Source organism: Oncorhynchus clarkii, chromosome 10, assembly GCF_045791955.1.
Source record: "Oncorhynchus clarkii lewisi isolate Uvic-CL-2024 chromosome 10, UVic_Ocla_1.0, whole genome shotgun sequence".
Taxonomy (NCBI): Eukaryota; Metazoa; Chordata; class Actinopteri; order Salmoniformes; family Salmonidae; genus Oncorhynchus; species Oncorhynchus clarkii.
The window spans coordinates 13,580,469-13,600,262 of NC_092156.1; the positions used below are offsets into that span (position 1 = coordinate 13,580,469).

Here is a 19,794-nt window from a genome sequence, read left to right on the forward strand (position 1 = left end):
TCTAATAATACAGGCAAATGTGTATTTACACATAATGCATTTTCACAGAGCTATCACTGCATTCATAACTCTAAATAGTTATGATAAGACCTCCCCAGGTTGTGTAAGTAAATGGCATTCTTTTGGAGTCTGTAAGAGCTGTTGTATGGTGTATCTCGAACCTAATCTGAGTACAATGACAGATTAAAGGGAAATGCTTGTTTTATGCTTGGCTAGTATATCCAGCATGCTGCTCCAAAGAACTGTTGGTGACTGAAGTGATGCGTTCACCTTTTCCTATGTATTTATTTGAGTGGTATCAAAAAAAAAAGATGTTGTGTTAAATTAAAATGTTCTCCTCTCTCTTTACCAAGCACACTGACAGAAGAATGAGAGATTACACTGAAGTCGTTGCTTTCCTGGGGCAGAATGGACTTTACTTCTGAAGGGTTTTCTTCCTTCTGAACAGTTGACCACTGTCTGTGTTTAGGATGACCATGTGGTCAGCATGATATCTCACACGGAATCATTAAAGAGGTGCAGAAAGTTCCTAATGCCTCCTCGACATTGTACTTTGAGTTTCTGGTTGGTTCCCTGGTCCCAGGCCAGCTGTCTGACAGTTATATATACGGCATTAAGTCTGTTACACACAGTAATTTGAGATACAATTCATGATTAGATTACACTGCTCAAGGCTAGATCATATAATACTTTGGAAGTCCTCTTCGCCCCTCTTTCTGCTGTGTTTTTCCTCATCCTCATCTAGTCCTTATCTCCCTTGTGGGAGGTCTTCTGTGTTATTTTCTTCTCTGTTGGTGCCTCTGTGATATCCCATAATGCCACTACATGTGTACTGGGTAAGCAAAGGAATGGAGTAGAGAACCTGTAATAAAGATGTTTCTGAGGTAACAGCTGGCTTCTTTACTTTGCTTCTCAGGAACTCACGCCAACTGCCAATCAGGGGCCATACTGTCAACTAGGGTTTTGTCCTAGCATATCTAGTATCTACATGGCTTTTCAGAAGGAGACCCCTTCTGTCAACTTTTCATCTCTTGTGAACCTCGTTCTGCTGGAGATGTTCTGCAAAGAGCTAGCAGAGCAGTGGAGCAGATCCAGTCAAAAGGGTATGTCCTGACATTCAAGGTCACAACACCTTTATGAGTTCATCCTAATATAACTGCATCGTGTCCCCAGGTTGTGCCAAAGGGAGAAAAGGTTAGGACTACATAAGAACTGAACAAACAGGAAAGATAAAACCCTGATTGTATAATATATTTGTAAGGGATAATTATAATAATGACCCCATAATGACCTAATCCACATATCTGATTATATATGACAAAGGAAAAACACTTCTTCTATTATGTATAGCGTTATGTAATATTTGTAGTGAGGCAGGTAGCCTAGTGGTTAAGAGCATTGGGCCAGTAACCATAAGGTTCCTGGTTTGAATCCCTGAGCCGACTAGGTGAATCGTCTGCAGATGTGCCCTTGGAGCAAGGCACTTAACCCTAATTGCTCTTGTTAGTCACTCTGGATAAGAACATCTGCTAAATGACTCAAATGTAATAATGATGTGCAAGATTTTAAGATGTTGGGGTGCTAAGCTGGCATATGGTATTGTTTTAAGATGGTCGTACTACGTATGGATCATTTAGCTATTTGATTTAGAATTTTAGGACCCCTTCAGGTATCAAAAGAAGTATAAAATATTGATAAAATGGAGAACACCATCATGTTCGTGCAGGTTTTTTTACATACCGTATGTAACTTTGATTACCAGTGCGTCAATGGACTCTAGGGGGATAGCTTGAGGGCATCTAACAAACTGAACTGTCGATGTAATATAACATGACTTTATGAAATGTACTATGTCAAGTGATGTGTTTTTAGATGTCTTTTTGTTTGTATTTTTCAAAATATAGAAAAGCAAATGACAGGATTCCAATACAAGTAGAATAACTTAAAGGGACGTACCTCTAAATGACCCAAAAAACATTAAATAACTGACATTTGGCATTATACAACGAAACAGTCTCTTTTTGTTTTGAAGACCAGTAGATACGAGGGTATGCAAATGCTGATGTGGCACAATACATAAACAAAGTCCATCAAAATCAATGATCAACCAAGCAGTTACAGTAGTCATATTACTACTCAAGGAAGTCCATTCATTATCTGCCCTCTCATTGGTGTTGATTAAACCAGTCAACAGTCAAAAGTATCACTTCCACATGTCAAAGATAGCTACCATGTATTTACTATATGTTGTGTCTATTGGATATCGAAATAAACATAATTCAAGGAACAATTATATCTGGTGCTAAGAACATGGGTCTTTACATTCCATCAGCGGGAGTCACCTCAATGTAGAGAATCATTTGAGGAGTTGTTTAAACAGATGACAATTAGGCTCCTTCCCAGCACTCTGACCCCCCCCCCCCCCCCCCCCCCCCCCCCCTCTGAAAAAGGGTTTCCACAATCAACTCAAATCTGTTGAGTCAGGGGACAACTCTAATGATGTTGATGTACTTCAACAATTGATTACCCAGGGAAATAATCTTGTCAGCTATTAATTAATTTAATCACTGATTGTAAGAGAGAATAAAAATCCCCAAACTCCAGCTAGGGAGGTTAAATCAGGTCTGAAACCCGACTGAGCACATATGGTTGAGTACGATCTCAAAAAAAGACAAGAAACAAGAATGTAAGTACAGTTGAAATTCCTTGATATCAAAGCTTGGTGCCCTAACTAACCTTAGCCCTAGATGTAGCTTTTCCAATGGCAACTTCAAAACCACCTTGTTTTCTGGAAGTATTAGCTATTTGAATAGACAAAAATGTTCAGTATGCTACCAACCATTCATTATGTATTTTACTGAAGTACATTATTGTGCCATGAATTACATGTGTTGACATACAGTGAATTACATTTCAACTTGTCAGCTTTAGAAAAGTTTGTCCATTTTTAATGCTATCTAAGCCGTTCACAGTACAATCTCATGCAATTCCTGGGGGTATTTGTGAGAGAAAGGAATGATGTTTAGAGAAAATGATACAAGGCATTTAGTACCAGGACTAACTTTATGTACATATTAATATGGCAGTTAAAACCCCCATGCAGTCTTTAACATTTTATTTTGACATCATCCCTGTATGTATAATAAATCACCGTGTTTGTTAATTTAATGAAAATAACTCCAAATATATGTTTCATCATTTATTTCCACGAGCCTCCTTTGCCATTGAAATGGTCAAATCAGTCTGATCATGTAGACTTATCAATACACATTTAAAATATATTTATATACACAGCCTTGAGTGGCGGATAGAATCACCTAGAGCCTCCATGGAATGAGTTTGACACCCCTGCACTAGGGCCTACCCCACTTACCCCATCAAAGTAGGAGGATACATATGCAAATAAAATATGAATAATAATCAGAATGACCAGATCAGATTGTCATGATCTGGGCCAAAAACTCTGAAATTCCAGGCATTTTTTCCCAAACAGCTCTTACACAAAAAGGGCATTATCATAATTTTCACAATTTCACTGTTATTTCGACCTCATTAAACATCTAATATTTAACTGAACTGCCACTTTAATATGGTCAGTATGTCTTTGATGATCAAATATATATTTCAGCTCAATCAGAAATATGAGTTAGAAGTCTTTCACTGATGTTTAACAGGTTATGTTCTCTACCATTTTTTGAACAGAGAAAGGTGGATACAACCGTTCCCTGCTGAGGATTAACACTGGGATCAACTCTCTGGGACGGGGGGAATTGAACAGCTGTGCTCTGTGGCTTGTTGTTAAGGGGCCCTGGACTTACCCATGTCTGTATACTGCAGCTAGGAAGTTGTAATTCTGTCCTGTTGAGCATTTGCTAGAAGAGAACTTAACTCTTCACTACCCTCCACATATCTGAGACACACGTATCAAACCGTTTCAGGTGCTCCACTTTTCCTCTCACTGCCATAAGAATGGGAGATTATGATGACGTTACTGCCTTCCTGGGTCAGAAAGGACCTTATTTCTATAGGACTTTCTTTCTTCTGAACACACTTTTCATCTCCACTGGATTCTTTGGTCTGTTCATTGTATTTGTTGGAGCAACTCCCCTACACCACTGCTTTATCCCAGACTCGGGCAACCTGAGCGAGGCATGGAGGAAGGCCATCATTCCCATAGAGGTGGTGAATGGACAGGAGAAGGAGAGCAAGTGCAGCAGATACAGACTGGATGTGGTCAGAAACCTGTCTGCTCTGGGCTACATCCCCGGCCTGGACGTCAACCTCACTGAGGTGGAGCAGGAGTACTGTGTGGATGGATGGAGCTACAGCAAAGATATATACCAGTCCACCATAGTCACTGAGGTGAGTATATGTTGCCCAGGGCAGTCATGTGTCACAAACATTTGGCCATGAAGTAGTGAATTGGTAGTACTACACCTAGTATGTTTCTTGCTTAGATAATTACCAGAATCATGAGTATCTAATCAAACATGCATGCCACTGATATTTGATTTGGAATTACAGTATTGGGAATTGTTGAGTGATCAACGTCACTGGGGAGGTGTTAACGGCTTTGGTAATTGCCTGAAACTTCCATTGGCATCAGTGAAAATGTGCAACATCCCCAGCTCCTGTCCTTCTCTTACACTTTTGGGGCAAATTAAATGTTGTTTTTCAGCATGGGTTTGTTACTAGAGCCTTCGGCTGCCACAGGTGCTGTCACTTCAGGAATAATGGGTTTGTTTTCCTGCAGTGGGACCTTGTATGTGACAATGAGTGGAAAACTCCTTTTGCCTCGTCGACTCTTTTTGTGGGTTTCCTGATTGGATCCCTGTTGTCTGGACAGCTTTCTGACAGGTACTGTTTCTCCCTGCAATCACTGTGTTCCGTCCTCTACCTGTAGATTGCATGTGGAAAGTCATACATTATCTGTTAACTCTGCCGACTAAACTGCTGTCCTATGATTGTAGCGCCCTCTGCTGTCAAATCATAGACTTGTCTTACATCGACAACCCTATTCAATCAAAACTGGTAACCTGATCATTCGTAACTGGTAACCGGATTGATTATGTCATACATTTTTTTAATTGTTTTTCTCTATGAAATGTTTGTTTTTATTTAACATTATTTTATTTTCCACTTAGGTTTGGGAGGAAGAAAGTTATTTTCGTCTCTCTTTTTGCCCAGTTGGTCTCTGTGCTCATTCAGGCCTTCTCTCCCTCATGGGAGGTTTTCTGCATTATGTTCACGTTTGTTGGGGCCTCTCAGATATCCCTCTATATCAGTGCATTTGTACTGGGTAAGCATTGACATTAACTCATTTTATACAAACACAAACTGTTATATTCTATGAAATTCATTGAATAACTTGTAGCAATGTAACGGTGACCATGATCATAAATACAGACCACAGTCAACTTGAATTAGCTGCCCATAAAGTACATGCCATAACGCCCAGGTATCATTTGAAATTCGTTGGACTTTGTGTCAAGTAATATTCATATAACAAATGACAGCCTGTAGAAATCTCAGATTACATATACCGTATTTGGAGTAAAACCATACGTGCCTGTTTATGCCCTGTTCATTTGTTTATTAGCCTATTTATTTTTGTGGAATAGAAGGACTACTCTAACAAGGCTAAATATCTGATTAAGGTTTAGAAATTGAACAACAGAGGAGAGAGTGGACGTCCTTGTTGTACCCCTTGACAAATCAACTATTGTTTACACTAGGACCTAATCTATGACTATTTACTTTTAAAAGAGGCCAAAGATGGGATCATTTTTGGTTCAATTGTTTTGCTCAATCATAGACTAAACTTGATCTCAGCAGACATTTAAAAAACATCTAAATAATAATTTCATATAAATTCTCTTCAACAGGAACAGAGGTGTTGAGTAAGTCCATGCGTGAAGTTTTCACTACTCTGGGGGCTTTTCTGCACTACTGTATCGGCTACATGACACTGCCCTGGATCGCTTACGCAATGAGGGAATGGAGAACACTTCTCATAATCCTGTCCAGTGTGTCCGTAGTGTATATCCCATTGTGGTGGTATGTTCTCAGTAAAAATAGTATGTTTTAATCTTCTGTATGTCTAAAGAAGTATTTATACAATTTAACCAAAACTATAACACCATAAAAATACAAGCACTATTACTCACCTCACTATAAACACTGTCTATGTCAGGTTCATCCCAGAGTCTCCACGTTGGCTATACTCTCAGGGAAGAGTAGAGGAGGCTGAGGCCATACTGAGAGACGCTGCCAAGAGAAACAGAGTCACAGCACCAGAGGTCATCTTTAAAGACACTGAGGTCAGTTTCACCATTTGTGTTTGTGAAATAAATATAGTTCAGTAATTCAGCTTATAAGAAAGAAACAACATGGCCCAAAGAGCATCTCTGTAGCCTGTTTATACCTGGTGCTAACATGTATCCTTTGTCCCGATCTTTATTGTGTCAACATTTTTAGACAGGTGTAGACAATCAAAGGACATATTGTGATCTGATTGTGATTAGATCTTCCTTACCACCTCCAGAGGTAGTCAGGGACACATTGTGTCTGGATGTCTTACAAGTGTAGACAGATCTGGACACGGAAACCATTTAAATCATCGATATAGCCTCCCTCTAAAATCATTGACAGGTGCCACCATTGACTTATGGCATCAATGTGTCAAAATAAATATTATTTTATTATATTAAGAATACCTGTCAAATAACTTGCATACAGTAAGGGACCAGGAAATCTGGTCATATTGCAGACATAGTGGATGGATAAGAGACACATTGTAATACCATGTGTAGACGCATGTCTGAAAATATGGGCACAATCAGAATGTGGACAAGATCAGGGCACATATTAGAACAAGGTATAAACAAGGCTCATTATTGTACTTAATGGATGCTTATTTCATCATTTCAACAGTTGGACGTGGCATCTGCACCGAAAAACAAATATAGCATGATTGACGTTCTGAGAACCAGCAACATCAGATGTGTTACATTGATGTGTTTGTTTTTATGGTGAGTGTTATTATCAGAAATAATAATAATAATAGATTGGATTTATATCATATTAGGTTATAGCATAATGTTTTGGTTTGAAGCACTTTGACACACACACACACACACACACACACACACACACACACACACACACACACACACACACACACACACTATATTACAGACAATAATTTGTAATGAATAAACTGGTGTTTACTTGATAGTTTTGAGTTTCATTCAAGCCATCTGTGTTGTGTCTTTTCAGGATGGCAGTAAACATGGGATATTATGGACTCTCGCTAAACACATCCAATCTGAGTGGAGATCCTTATCTAAATTGTTTCTTATCAGCTCTTACTGAAGTCCCAGCATATGTAGTATCTACAGTGCTCCTCAGGAACTGTCAGAGAAGACCCCTACTGTCATCTTTCCTCTTAATAGGAGGAGGAATGCTTTTCATGATCCAACTCATCCCTGAGAGTAAGACTTTGAATTTTGATTGTTTAAAATTGTATAATGTTATATAAGATCAAATCGCTAGACAATTAGAGATAATCAAAAATAACTTAATTGATTACCTACGTGACTACTTGGTAATCAAGTTAGATATTTATTTCTACAGATATAGTGTTTTAATTGTAATAATTGTAAATCAACAAACAAAAATGTGACCGCAGAACTGTGATGCAGAACTTTGCCACCTTATTTATAGAGGTGAGGTCCTGTGATGAAAAACAATATTACTAATAAGCACACAGGTTCAATACATTCTGTGTAAAGCATGGAAATGAGCAAACAGAGACTCCAATGTACAGCTTGTTTTATTGATGTATTTAATAGCCTCACATAGCCTGAATGATTCAATCAATATTCAAGGTTGAAAACGGAGAGCTCCATACACAACAGTTAGCATCTTCAGCGTCAGCGCTCCTACAGCACTCCTAAGTCCTGCAGTGATCCCTCACAACAAGTTACAATGCAATATTAACAATCCTATCAACAAGTTCACAAACAGAAGCATAAAAGTTAAGAAGGGCATGCCCAGGGAGAAGGAGAGCGGATCTTGGCGAAATGGGCACGCTTGAGCAACTTATGATTCGCTACCAGAACTGCTACTACTGGAATTTGAACTACATGCACATTCACCCCTCCCCTCTTCCCAGGGCACGCCAACCTCATACAGAGAATGGGGAAGATCTGCTGAGCACTGGGTGAATACGTAGGTCAATCACACTCTGAAAAAAGCTTGTATGCTCACATGTATCTCAATGTCTTTCTCTGTCCTGTAGATCTGCAAGGTGTTGCTATAGCTGTGGAGATGGTTGGGAAGTTTGCCTTCACAATGTCGTTCACCGTGGTCTACATCTACACCGCAGAGATCTACCCTACTGTTGTCAGGAGTGCTGGCGTCGGGGTCTGTTCTTCAGCTGCTCGGATCGGGACTATTGCAGCCCCATACGTCATCTACCTAGGTACAATCACACCTAGTGTTTATACAGTGCATTTGGAAAGTATTCAGACCCCTTTACTTTTTCCACATTTTGTTACGTTACAGCCTTAATCTAAAATGGATTAAATTAATGTTTTTCCTCATCAATCTACACACAATACCCCATAATGACAAAGCAAAAATATTTTTTTTGCAAATGTATTAAAAGTAAAAAACAGAAATACCTTATTTACATAAGTATTCAGACCCTTTGCTATGAAACTCAAAATTGAGATCAGGTGCATCCTGTTGATTTGATTGATTGATTGTCCTTAAGATGTTTCTACAACTTGATTGGAGTCCACCTGTGGTAAATTCAATTGATTGGACATGATTTGGAAAGGCACACACCTGTCTATATAAGGTCCCACAGGTTGGCAGCGCATGTCAGAGCAAAAACTAAGCCATGAGGTCGAAGGAATTATCCGTAGAGCTCCGAGACAGGATTGTGTCGGAGCACAGATCTGGGGAAGAGTACCAAAACATTTCTGCAGCACTGAAGTTCCCCAAGAACATTGTGGTCTCCATCATTCTTAAATGAAAGAAGTTTGGAACCACCAAGACTCTTACTAGAGTTGGCTGCCCGGGCAAACTGAGCAATCGGGTGAGAAGGGCCTTGGTCAGGGAGGTGACCAAGAACACGATGATCACTCTGACAGAGCTCCAGAGTTCCTCTGTGGAGATGGGAGAACTTTTCAGAAGGACAATCATCTCTGTAGCTCTCTACCAATCAGGTATTTTGGTAGAGTGGCCAGATGGAAGCCACTTCTCAGTAAAAGGCACATGACAGCCCACTTGGAGTTTGTCATCAGGCAACTAAAGGTGCTCTCAGACCTTGATAAACAAGATTCTCTGGTCTGACGAAACCAAGACCAAAACAGTTTTTGCTTTGTCATTATGGGGTATTGTGTGAAGATTGATGAGGAAAAAACATATTTAATACATTTTAGAATAAGGCTGTAATGTAACAAAATTTGGAAAAAGTCAAAGGGTCTGAATACTCTCCAAATGCACTGTATACACAATTGGATACTTACAGAATACAAACCCCATTACATTTTCATTGCACGTCATCCATGCATTCATTGTACCCAAAATCATGTTCATCAGTTAATAAGGTCTCTCTGTCTTCATGGACAATGTTCTTTGGTGTTCACAGGGAGCATTAACAAGTACCTCCCCTACATTATAATGGGAAGTCTGACAGTCACCTCGTCCGCTGTGAACCTCTTCCTGCCTGAGACATTCCGCAAAGAGCTACCAGAGACTGTAGAGCATATGCAGCAATGCAAAGGGTATGCCCTACTCTGAAATACAGCATTGGAATGTTCATTTCAATTAAATGTATTTTATGATAATAACAAATATGAATTTTAAATCCAACTTTAATATCTTCACAGTTTGTGCAGAAAAGAGCCACGGAATGCCAATATCCTGAAGAAAGGAGGAGATACCCCAGCAATATTAAATGAGGTCAAACTCTGATAAGAAACCCTGAATTGCCCAATCAGCTCTCCTTAATATGACTCAACAAAACTGTGCAAAGCAGGATACGCTCTATGATAATGTAGACGTAATGTGTGGGGCACCAGATGCTGCAACGCAGGACTGTACCACAGTACAAGCTACCTATTCTGAGGTGACATGGTTATGGAAATGCTTGTACTGTGTAAGTGTGAGGATTCCTGATGGAACAGGGGTTCCATTTTCTGTCAGCAAATAGCAATGTATAACTGTAAAAATACAGCAACAATACTGTATTACCCACAACGGTTGCAGCGAGATTTATCTCAAAGCTTATTTTTTTATGATGTCCTTGGTAAAGCTGAGAATATTGACTTGGATGTAAAGTAAACAATGTAACAATGTGTTGCACATGATGCAAGAGAGAGCTGAAGTATTCTAAATGAGTTTTGATTAGGGCCATCCTGCCTATTTACAGTATATTCTTACCTTTACTTTGGGTAACTTTTTGCACTGGAAAAGGCTGTTCAGAAAAGAATTGGTTAGACTTGCTTGTTTTTTTGCTCTGAGTTAGACCGCTGTACAGAATATGGTGTTTGTAGGTTAGAAGGTTAGGAATTTTTGTTTGAAATAATGTGTTTTTTATGTATTGTTTTGCTGTGGCACATGGCCAATAATGATTTCTATTAGCATTGCTGGTGAACTAATAATGAGGTATCTTTCTCATTCTAGTGGTGAGTACCGCAAAAAATCCCTGAGAAGTGAATATTTTAATAAACGTTTATTATTGTCAGTTATTGTGATGTGAAGTTTATGCACCATCAAAATTGTGACCAGACTCATTCATTGAATAAGACTGTAAACTACTACTAGGCAGGGCAAACCCATGTTGATTTCTAATATATCATCAAAATAGATCAATCCCAGCACACTTATGGAATCATTCAATAAGTTTTACCTAGTTAAGTACAATACCATTGGAAATGTATGTTTAAAGTTAAATGTACAGTACCAATTAAAAGTTTGGACACAACTACTCATTCCAGGGTTTTTATTTGTACTATTTTCTACATTGTAGAATAGTAGTGAAGACATAAAAACTATGAAATAACACATATGGAATCATGTAGTAACCAAAAGAAGTGTTAAACAAATCAAAATATGAAGTAGCCACCCTTTGCCATGATGACAGCTTTGCATACTCTTGGTATTCTCTCAACCAGCTTCATGAGGTAGTCACCTGGAATTAATTTAAATTAACAGGTGTGCCTTGTTGTGTAACCTTTATTTAACTAGGCAAGTCAGTTAAGAATACATTCTTATTTACAATGACAACGCCAAACAACTCTGGGCCAATTGTGTGCCGCCCTATGGAACTCCCAATCACAGCCGGATGTGATGCAGCCTGGAGTTGAACCAGGGACTGCAGTGACGCCTCTTGCACTGAAATGCAGTGCCTTAGACCACTGCACCACTCAGGAGCTTGTTAAAAGTTAATTTGTGGAATGTCTTTCCTTTTTAATGCATTTGAGCCAATCAGTTGAGGGAGGTGTGGTAAAAGAACAAGTCCATATTATGGCAAGTACAGCTCAAATAAACAAAGAGAAACAACAGTCCATCACTACTTTACATGAAGGTCAGTTAATAAGGAACATTACAAGAGCTTTGAAAGTTTCTTCAAGTGCAATCGCAAAAACCATCAACCTTTAGGATGAAACTGGCTCTCACGAGGCCCGCCACAGGAAAGGAAGACCCAGAGTTCCCTCTGCTGCAGAGGATAAATTCATTAGAGTTACCAGCCTCAGAAATGGCAGCCCAAATAAATGCTTCACAGAGTTCAAGTAACAGACACATCTCAACATCAACTGTTCAGAGGAGACAGAGTGAATTATTATTATATATATATATATTTCACCAACAAGAGGAAGAGACGTGTGTGGGCCAAGAAACACAAGCAATGGACATTAGACGGGTGGAAATCTGTCCTTTGGTCTGATGAGTCCAAATTTTAGATTTTTGGTTCCAACCGCCGTGTCTTTGTGAGACGCAGAGTAGGTGAAAGGATGATCTCTGCATGTGTGGTTCCCACTGTGAAGCGTGGAGGAGGTGTGATGGTGTGAGGGTGCTATGCTGGTAACACTGTCTGTGATATATTTAGAAATCAAAGGCACACTTAACTGGCATGGCTACCACAGTATTCTGCAGCGATACGCCATCCCATCTGGTTTAAGCTTAGTAGGACTATCATTTGTTTTTTAACAGGACAATGACCCGACACACCCCCAGGTTGTGTAAGGGCTATTTGACCAAGAACGAGAGTGATGAAGTGCTGCATCAGATGACTTGGCCTCCACAATCATTTGACCTCAACCAAATTGAGATGGTTTGGGATGAGTTGGACTGCAGAGTGAAGGAAAAGCTGCCAACAAGTGCTCAGCCTATGTGGGAACTCCTTCAAGACTGTTGGAAAAGCATTCCAGTTGAAGCTGGTTGAGAGATGCCAAGAGTGTGCAAAGCTGTCATCAAGGTAAAGGGTGACTACTTTGAAGAATCAAAAATATAAAATATATTTTGATTTGTTTAACACTTTGTTGGTTACTACATGATTCCATATGTGTTTACTATTATTCTACAATGTAGAAAATAGTAAAAAATAAAGAAAAATTAGTGGCTGTCTCCAAACTTTTTGACTGGTACTGTATAGTGTCGATAAATGCGGGACATCTTCTCAGGTATACTGGAGAATGACAACAGCAGAGACTGTGAGGACACTGTCAGATGTCTTGCATAATGTCACTTACTCCAGAGTCCATAGAATGGGTAAGGCCTCTCGGAATAGGACACAGGCTATTATTGCATGTTATGAAAATTTAAAGCAAAAGGAAATGGCGAAGAGCAGGGTCAGAGAATTCAGAGACACTGCTTTTGGAATTAATTATCACTTCCCCATGGAGAAAAAATTAAAAGAGAAAAAAATGTAACATTATGAAAGAAAAGCGTTACCTGAACCAATGAGTCTCCTTGGTGGTGTATAAACTTTAAATCAACGGGCAACTGTATCAGGACTCTAGAGTAACTCCCTGGCTATTTTAATCCAACTGTATCAGGAATCTAGAGTAACTCCCTGGCTATTTTAATCCAACTGTATCAGGACTCTAGAGTAACTCCCTGGCTATTTTAATCCAACTGTATCAGGAATCTAGAGTAACTCCCTGGCTGTTTTAATCCAACTGTATCAGGACTCTAGAGTAACTCCCTGGCTATGTTAATCCAACTATATCAGAAGAAAGTGCTTCAGAAGAAAGTGCTTGGTTTCTGGCCATTTTGAGCCTGTAATCGAACCCACAAATGTTGATGCTCCAGATACTCAACTAGTCTAAAGAAGGCCAGTTTTATTGCTTCTTTAATCAGAACAACAGTTTTCTGCTGTGCTAACATAATTGCAAAAGGGTTTTCTAATGATCAATTAGCCTTTTAAAATTATAAACTTGGATTAGCTAACACAACGTGCCATTGGAATACAGGAGTGATGATTGCTGATAATGGGCTTTTGTACGCCTACAGTATGTAGATATTCCATTAAAAATCAGTCGTTTCTAGCTACAAAGGTCATTTACAACATTAACAATGTCTACACTGTATTTCTGATCAATTTGATGTTATTTTAATGGACAAAAGATTTGCTTTTCTTTCAAAAACAAGGACATTTCTTAGTGACCCAAAACTTTTTAATGGCAGTGTACATCTGCCTCACCAGGCACCCATATTGGTTGGATGTGTGTAGAGATCTACTAGGTGTAAGGTGTCTTATCTGGATAACTTATGCACTGGGTTTGAAAAGGCCACAAATAGTAACAGAGATGTATTTATCTTGGGTGACTTTAATATAAATTGGAAGGATCAGAAAAATTCAAACATAACAAAATTATTGAGATATGGCGAGAGCTGTGGTTTGAAACAAATGTTTAATAACACTACAAGATCATAAACTAAATTGGCTCACCGTTCAGACACGTGCATTGATCTGATCTTCTGTAATATACCATTGCAATGCTTAAAGGCCAGATCAATGCCAGTGGGCTGGACAGAACATAATATTGTGACCATAACCATGAACACCAAGGTTCCAAAGAAACCCCCAAGGATTGTGGTCAAGAGAAATTTTACTGAATTTGACCATGAGCAATTTCAAAATGATTTGGCTGCTGTACCCTGTGAGCTGATTTATCTAGAGGAGGATTTAAATCACGCTACAGAATGTTTTATTGATTTGCTCATGGAGGTAATGGACCATCATGCCCCAGTAAGAAAGAGTACAGTTGGGGCTCGTCCATCTCCATGGATTGATGATGAACTGGGTGAGGCATTTTCTCAAAGACATATGGCAAAATCGAAACTAGAAAATGATGAACAGAATTATAGATCACTACGTAATTATGTAGTTAAAATAAATCATAAGAATATTTTTTTTTTGACAAAAATGTGTTTATTGATTGTAAAAATGATTACTTGGTACTTGGCACATCTATCTCATTATGCCCCTCTAGTGTGGAGGTTGACAGGAGAACAATAACAAAACCAGCTAATGTTGCCAATCATTTTCCATATTCTGTTAGAAAACTAATTTACTGAGAGATCATGTAAACTCCCATTCTTCCAAACACGCTATTGTCCATTGGATTGATTATCATATTATGAGCAAAAAAACTGCTATTTTAGTCTACCATTGGTGTTAGCAGAGGGGGTGTTAAATCTATTGAAGGCATTACCCAATGGTAACTCCACATGTTATGATCTTATGGATAATGTTTTGACTTCACTGTGCTGCTCCCCAGATTGCATCTCCACTGAAATACATATTTAATTGGTCACTGGAAAAGGGGACATTTCCAAATGTATGGAAGCATGCTAAACTGTGTCCAATCCCGAAAGACAGCAAAGAACCCATTACTCCTGCCAATAGTCAACCAATCAGTCTTCTCCCTTCACCCAGTAAGATGTTGGAGGGTATTGTGAGTAGACAAATATGGGAGTGTATGGAAAATAATGATCTGATCACAGCCTATTAGCATGCTCATCACAAAAAAACATTCCACTACCACTGCATTGGTTGACATGACTGACCAGTAGTCCCTTTATTTCACAATGTGCACCATTTAAAACAGCCAAACTCCATTCACAACAGTATTCAGTTGGTAAGAGACAGATGTTCAGTCAATACTAGGAATATATTGTCCACCATCTATGTGTTATCCAGACAGAAAAGAGAAATAGGCAAAATAACATATTAGATTCAGAGCAATAAAGAAATGGAATAGTTTATCTGAGCAAACCAGAAACATTTCAATATAAATATTCAAACAATACTTTAGAACCATTTAAATATAATACATTTGAAGGTTGTGCAGGACTCTGGTAGATGAAGGAACCAATCTATATTTTCAGACTGTTAGAGTATTTATCTGGTCAATATGTCAGTGTATTATGTCTGTTGTTTGTAACAGTGTGTTATATGTGAAAATATGATTATATTATAAATTGTATTTTAATATTTAAGTACTTGGAAGATTAGTAAAAATGAGGCCTAAAAAGAGATCCTAATCAAATAAAATACCTTACAGGGGCTATGTCTGTGTGTGTGTGTGTGTGTGTGTGTGTGTGTGTGTGTGTGTGTGTGTGTGTGCAAGTAGAAAAACTTGTAGAGAAATGACAATCCCATCCCCTCTCTTTCATGTTGATGAAAGAGGTCTATGACTGTCATATTGTACACACTTTTAGTTTCTGTTGTCCTAGGTTATATGGCTAAAATGCTTGCTCACTAGCCTAACTTCCTTTCATGGGCATTCATTTATGGTTAGATCAGAATCGCCGTTATAATCATTGGCCAGTACGTAGAATGAAGTAAAACCACAAGTCCAAATCCCTATCTCCATTTATGGCTAATTTAGGAAAGGGATCATTTTAGCTAGCTAGCCAGCCACCAGAGGACAATGACACAATGAGATGCAACAATTAAAACATTTTCTGTCAATGATTCTTTTGATGTGATTGGTGTGAAGCCCGATACAAACTGGCCTCCCTTGACACTTTTTTTGGTGCACCAGGATCATTCACTGTTGAGCTCACTCAGTTTAGATCAATGGTTATTGTTTTATACTTTTTTTTATCAAGGAAGGTCAAATGCTCGCTGGCTTCCCTTGCATTCAATGCCACAATGTCATACTCTTTTTGACAGGATCAGATAGATTTGCTACACATACAGAGACAGAGGGGCGCTGTTTCACTTGCTCGGATACTTTCTCCAGCGAGAGAAAGTGTCTACATCCCTCCACAAGCCAGCACCACTCTGGCACTCAACAAACTGTATGGAGACATAATCAAAGAAACCGGTCACTCTGGTGGGTGGAAACTTTAACACTGGGAGACTTAAAACCCTCCTACCTAATTTATACCAACACATCTCCTGTGCCACCAGGGGGGCGCTAAAACTCTAGACCACTTTTGTTCCACCCACAGAAATGCATACAGGGCCCTCCCTCTTCCTCCCTTCGGCAAATCTAACCATGAATCCATTCACCTGCTTCCTGTTTACAAGCAAAAGCTCAAACAGGGAGTACCAGCGATGTGCTCAATACAGAAGTGGTCAGATGAAGCACACGTGAGGCTACAAAACTGCTAGTATAGACTGGGACATGTTCTGTGATTCCTCTGATAGCATTGAGAAGTTTATCACAACAGTCACAGGCTTTATCAATAAGTGCATAGACAATTTCGTCCCCACAGTGACTATAGGAACATATCCAAACCAAAAACCAAGGAACGGGACATGGACACATACAAGAAAACAAGCTACGACCTCCGATGAGACATCGAACATGCAAAAGGACAATATAGGAGGAAGGTGGAATTCTATTACACTGGCTCCAATGCTCATCGTATGTGGCAGGTCTTGCAGACGATAACGGATTACAAAGGGAAACCCAGCCATGAGTTGCCCAGCGATGCAGAACTCCCAAACGAGCTAAATGCCTTTCATGCTCATTTCAAGGAATATAACACTGTACCTTGCGTGAAATCCTCTGTTTTTCCAGATGACTGTGGCCGATGTGAGCAAAAAACGTTTAAACAGGTTAACAATCACAACGTTCTTTTAGATAATTTGGCAGTACGTCCAATCGGTCTCACAACCGCAGACCACGTGTAACCACGCCAGCCTATGACCTCGAGATCTGGCTTCTGCACCTGCGGGATCATCTGAGACCAGTCACCCGGACAGCTGATGAAAATGTGGGTTTGCACAATCAAAGAATTTCTGCACAAACTGTCAGAAACAGTCTCAGGGAAGCTCATTTGCGTGCTCGTCATCCTCGCCAGGGTCTTGACCTGACTGCACTTCGGCATTGTGACCAATTTCAATGGGTAAATGGGTAAATGCAGATAACAGGCAATCTGTAATTTCGATAAAGACATTAGCGAGCAAGCTAGGACGGACGTAGTCAATATAACTATTTGTTCAACACTTTTGAAATATACAGTGACAGAATTCAGAACATCAAATCAAATGTATTTATTTTGCCCTTCGTATATCAGCTGATATCTCAAAGTGCTGTACAGAAACCCAGCCTAAAACCCCAAACAGCAAGCAATGCAGGTGTAGAAGCACTGTGGCTAGGAAAAACTACCTAGAAAGGCCAAAACCTAGGAAGAAACCTAGAGAGGAACCAGGCTATGTGGGGTGGCCAGTCCTCTTCTGGCTGTGCCGGGTGGAGATTATAACAGAACATGGCCAAGATGTTCAAATGTTCATAAATGACCAGCATGGTCAAATAATAATAATCACAGGCAGAACAGTTGAAAATGGAGCAGCAGCACAGCCAGGTGGACTGGGGACAGCAAGGAGTCATCATGTCAGGTAGTCCTGAGGCATGGTCCTAGGGCTCAGGTCCTCCGAGAGAGAGAAAGAAAGAAAGAGAGAGAGAATTAGAGAGCATACTTAAATTCACACAGGACACCGGATAGGACAGGAGAAGTACTCCAGATATAACAAACTGACCCTAGCCCCCCGACACATAAACTACTGCAGCATAAATACTGGAGGCTGAGAACATGGGCCGTTCTTACAGTATTCTCCCTGTACACCAAGTCAGAACCATAGGATAAATAAAGGGAGCGTATACGCAGACAATGAAAGCTCTTACAATATTCAATGATTACATTTCTCTAAAACAGGCTATAGGCTACATGTGCACCACCAAGTCAGAACAGTAGGCTAAATTATGAGGGGAAAAGGGACCAAATTATTAGGGTGAGGCTTTATTACTTTAGTATTACGTTCTTAGCTACAGTATACATATCTCCCTGGCATATTATGTCATTTATGCAGCAGCATAGAATACATTTTTGGACTCACCTTGTTGTGCTGTGCTCACTTGAACTGGAAGGTGGTACGGCGGTCCTTTGTGGGCAAATTTGGACATTCTCTGGATTTATGGTGCTTTCAAGACAGCTGGGAACTCGGAAAAAGGTGGAATCATGACGTTAGTGTTCTTCAGGTTGAAGCTCTAGAAAGAAGACTGAGTTCCCGACTTGGAACTCCGAGTTGGATGACAGTTTAAAATGTATTTTCCCAGTCGGATTTAGATTTTTCAGAGTTCCTAGTTCACTTTATCAAACTTTAAATGTCACATACACATGGTTAACAGATGTTAATGTGAGTGTAGCGAAACGATTGTGCTTCTAGTTCCGACAGTGCGGTAATATCTAACAAGTAACCTAACAATTCCCCAACAACTACCTAATACACACAAATCGAAAGGGGTGAATGAGAATATGTACATGTAAGTATATGGATGAGCGATGGCCGAGCGGCATAGGCCAGGTGCAATAGATAGTATAAAATATGGTGTATAGATGTGATATGAGTACGGTAAGATATGTAAACATTATTAAAGTGGCATTATTTAGAGTGGCATTGTATAAAGTGACTAGTGATCCAATTATTAAAGTGGCCAGTGATTGGGTCTCAATGTAGGCAGCAGCCTCTCTGAGTTAGTGATGGCTGTTTAGCAGTCAGATAGAAACTGTTTTCTGTTTTCTACTTTCAGATAGAAACTGTTTTTCAGTCTCTCGGTCCCAGCTTTGATGCACCTGTACTGACTTCGCCTTCTGGATGGTAGCGGGGTGAAAAGGCAGTGGCTCGGGTGGTTGATGTCCTTGATGATCTTTTTGGCCTTCCTGTGACATCGACTGCTGTAGGTGTCATGGAGGGCAGGAAATTTGCTCCCGGTAATGCGTTGTGCAGACTGCACCACCCTCTGGAGAGCCTTGTGGTTGAGGGCAGTGCAGTTTCCGTACCAGGCTGTGATACAGCCCGACAGGATGCTCTCAATTCTGCATCTGTAAAAGTTTGTCAGGGTTTTGGGTGACAAGCCAAATTTCTTTAGCCTCCTGAGGTTGAAGAGGAGCTGTTGCGCCTTCTTCACCACACTGTTTGTATGGGTGGACCAATTCAGTTTGTCTGTGATGTGTATGCCGAGGAACTTTAAACTTTCCACCTTCTCCACTACTGTCCCTTTAATGTGGATAGGGGGGAGCTTTTCCCTGAAGTCCATGACCATCTCCTTTGTTTTGTTGACGTTGAGTGAGAGGTTGTTTTCCTGGTACCACACACCACACTCCAAGTGCCCTCACCTGATGGTGATTGCGTCATCTGTGGACCTGTTGGGGTGGTATGCAAACTGAAGTGGGTCTAGGGTGGCCGGTAAGGTAGAGGTGATATGATCCTTGACTAGTCTCTCAAAGCACTTCATGATGACAGAAGTGAGCGCT

At 39.9% G+C, this 19,794-nt stretch overlaps 1 protein-coding gene across 1 annotated transcript; it reads left to right on the plus strand.

Annotated features, from left to right (window-relative positions):
* Window positions 1-3,969: 3,969 nt before the first annotated feature.
* LOC139419441 (solute carrier family 22 member 5) lies at window positions 3,970-9,987 on the plus strand. The gene is made up of 10 exons (XM_071169389.1): window positions 3,970-4,362; window positions 4,754-4,857; window positions 5,145-5,299; window positions 5,886-6,057; window positions 6,194-6,320; window positions 6,934-7,031; window positions 7,279-7,493; window positions 8,303-8,485; window positions 9,662-9,797; window positions 9,903-9,987. Exons 1-10 carry the CDS (start codon window positions 3,970-3,972, stop codon window positions 9,985-9,987), a joined length of 1,668 nt encoding a protein of 555 aa, XP_071025490.1.
* Window positions 9,988-19,794: the final 9,807 nt, after the last annotated feature.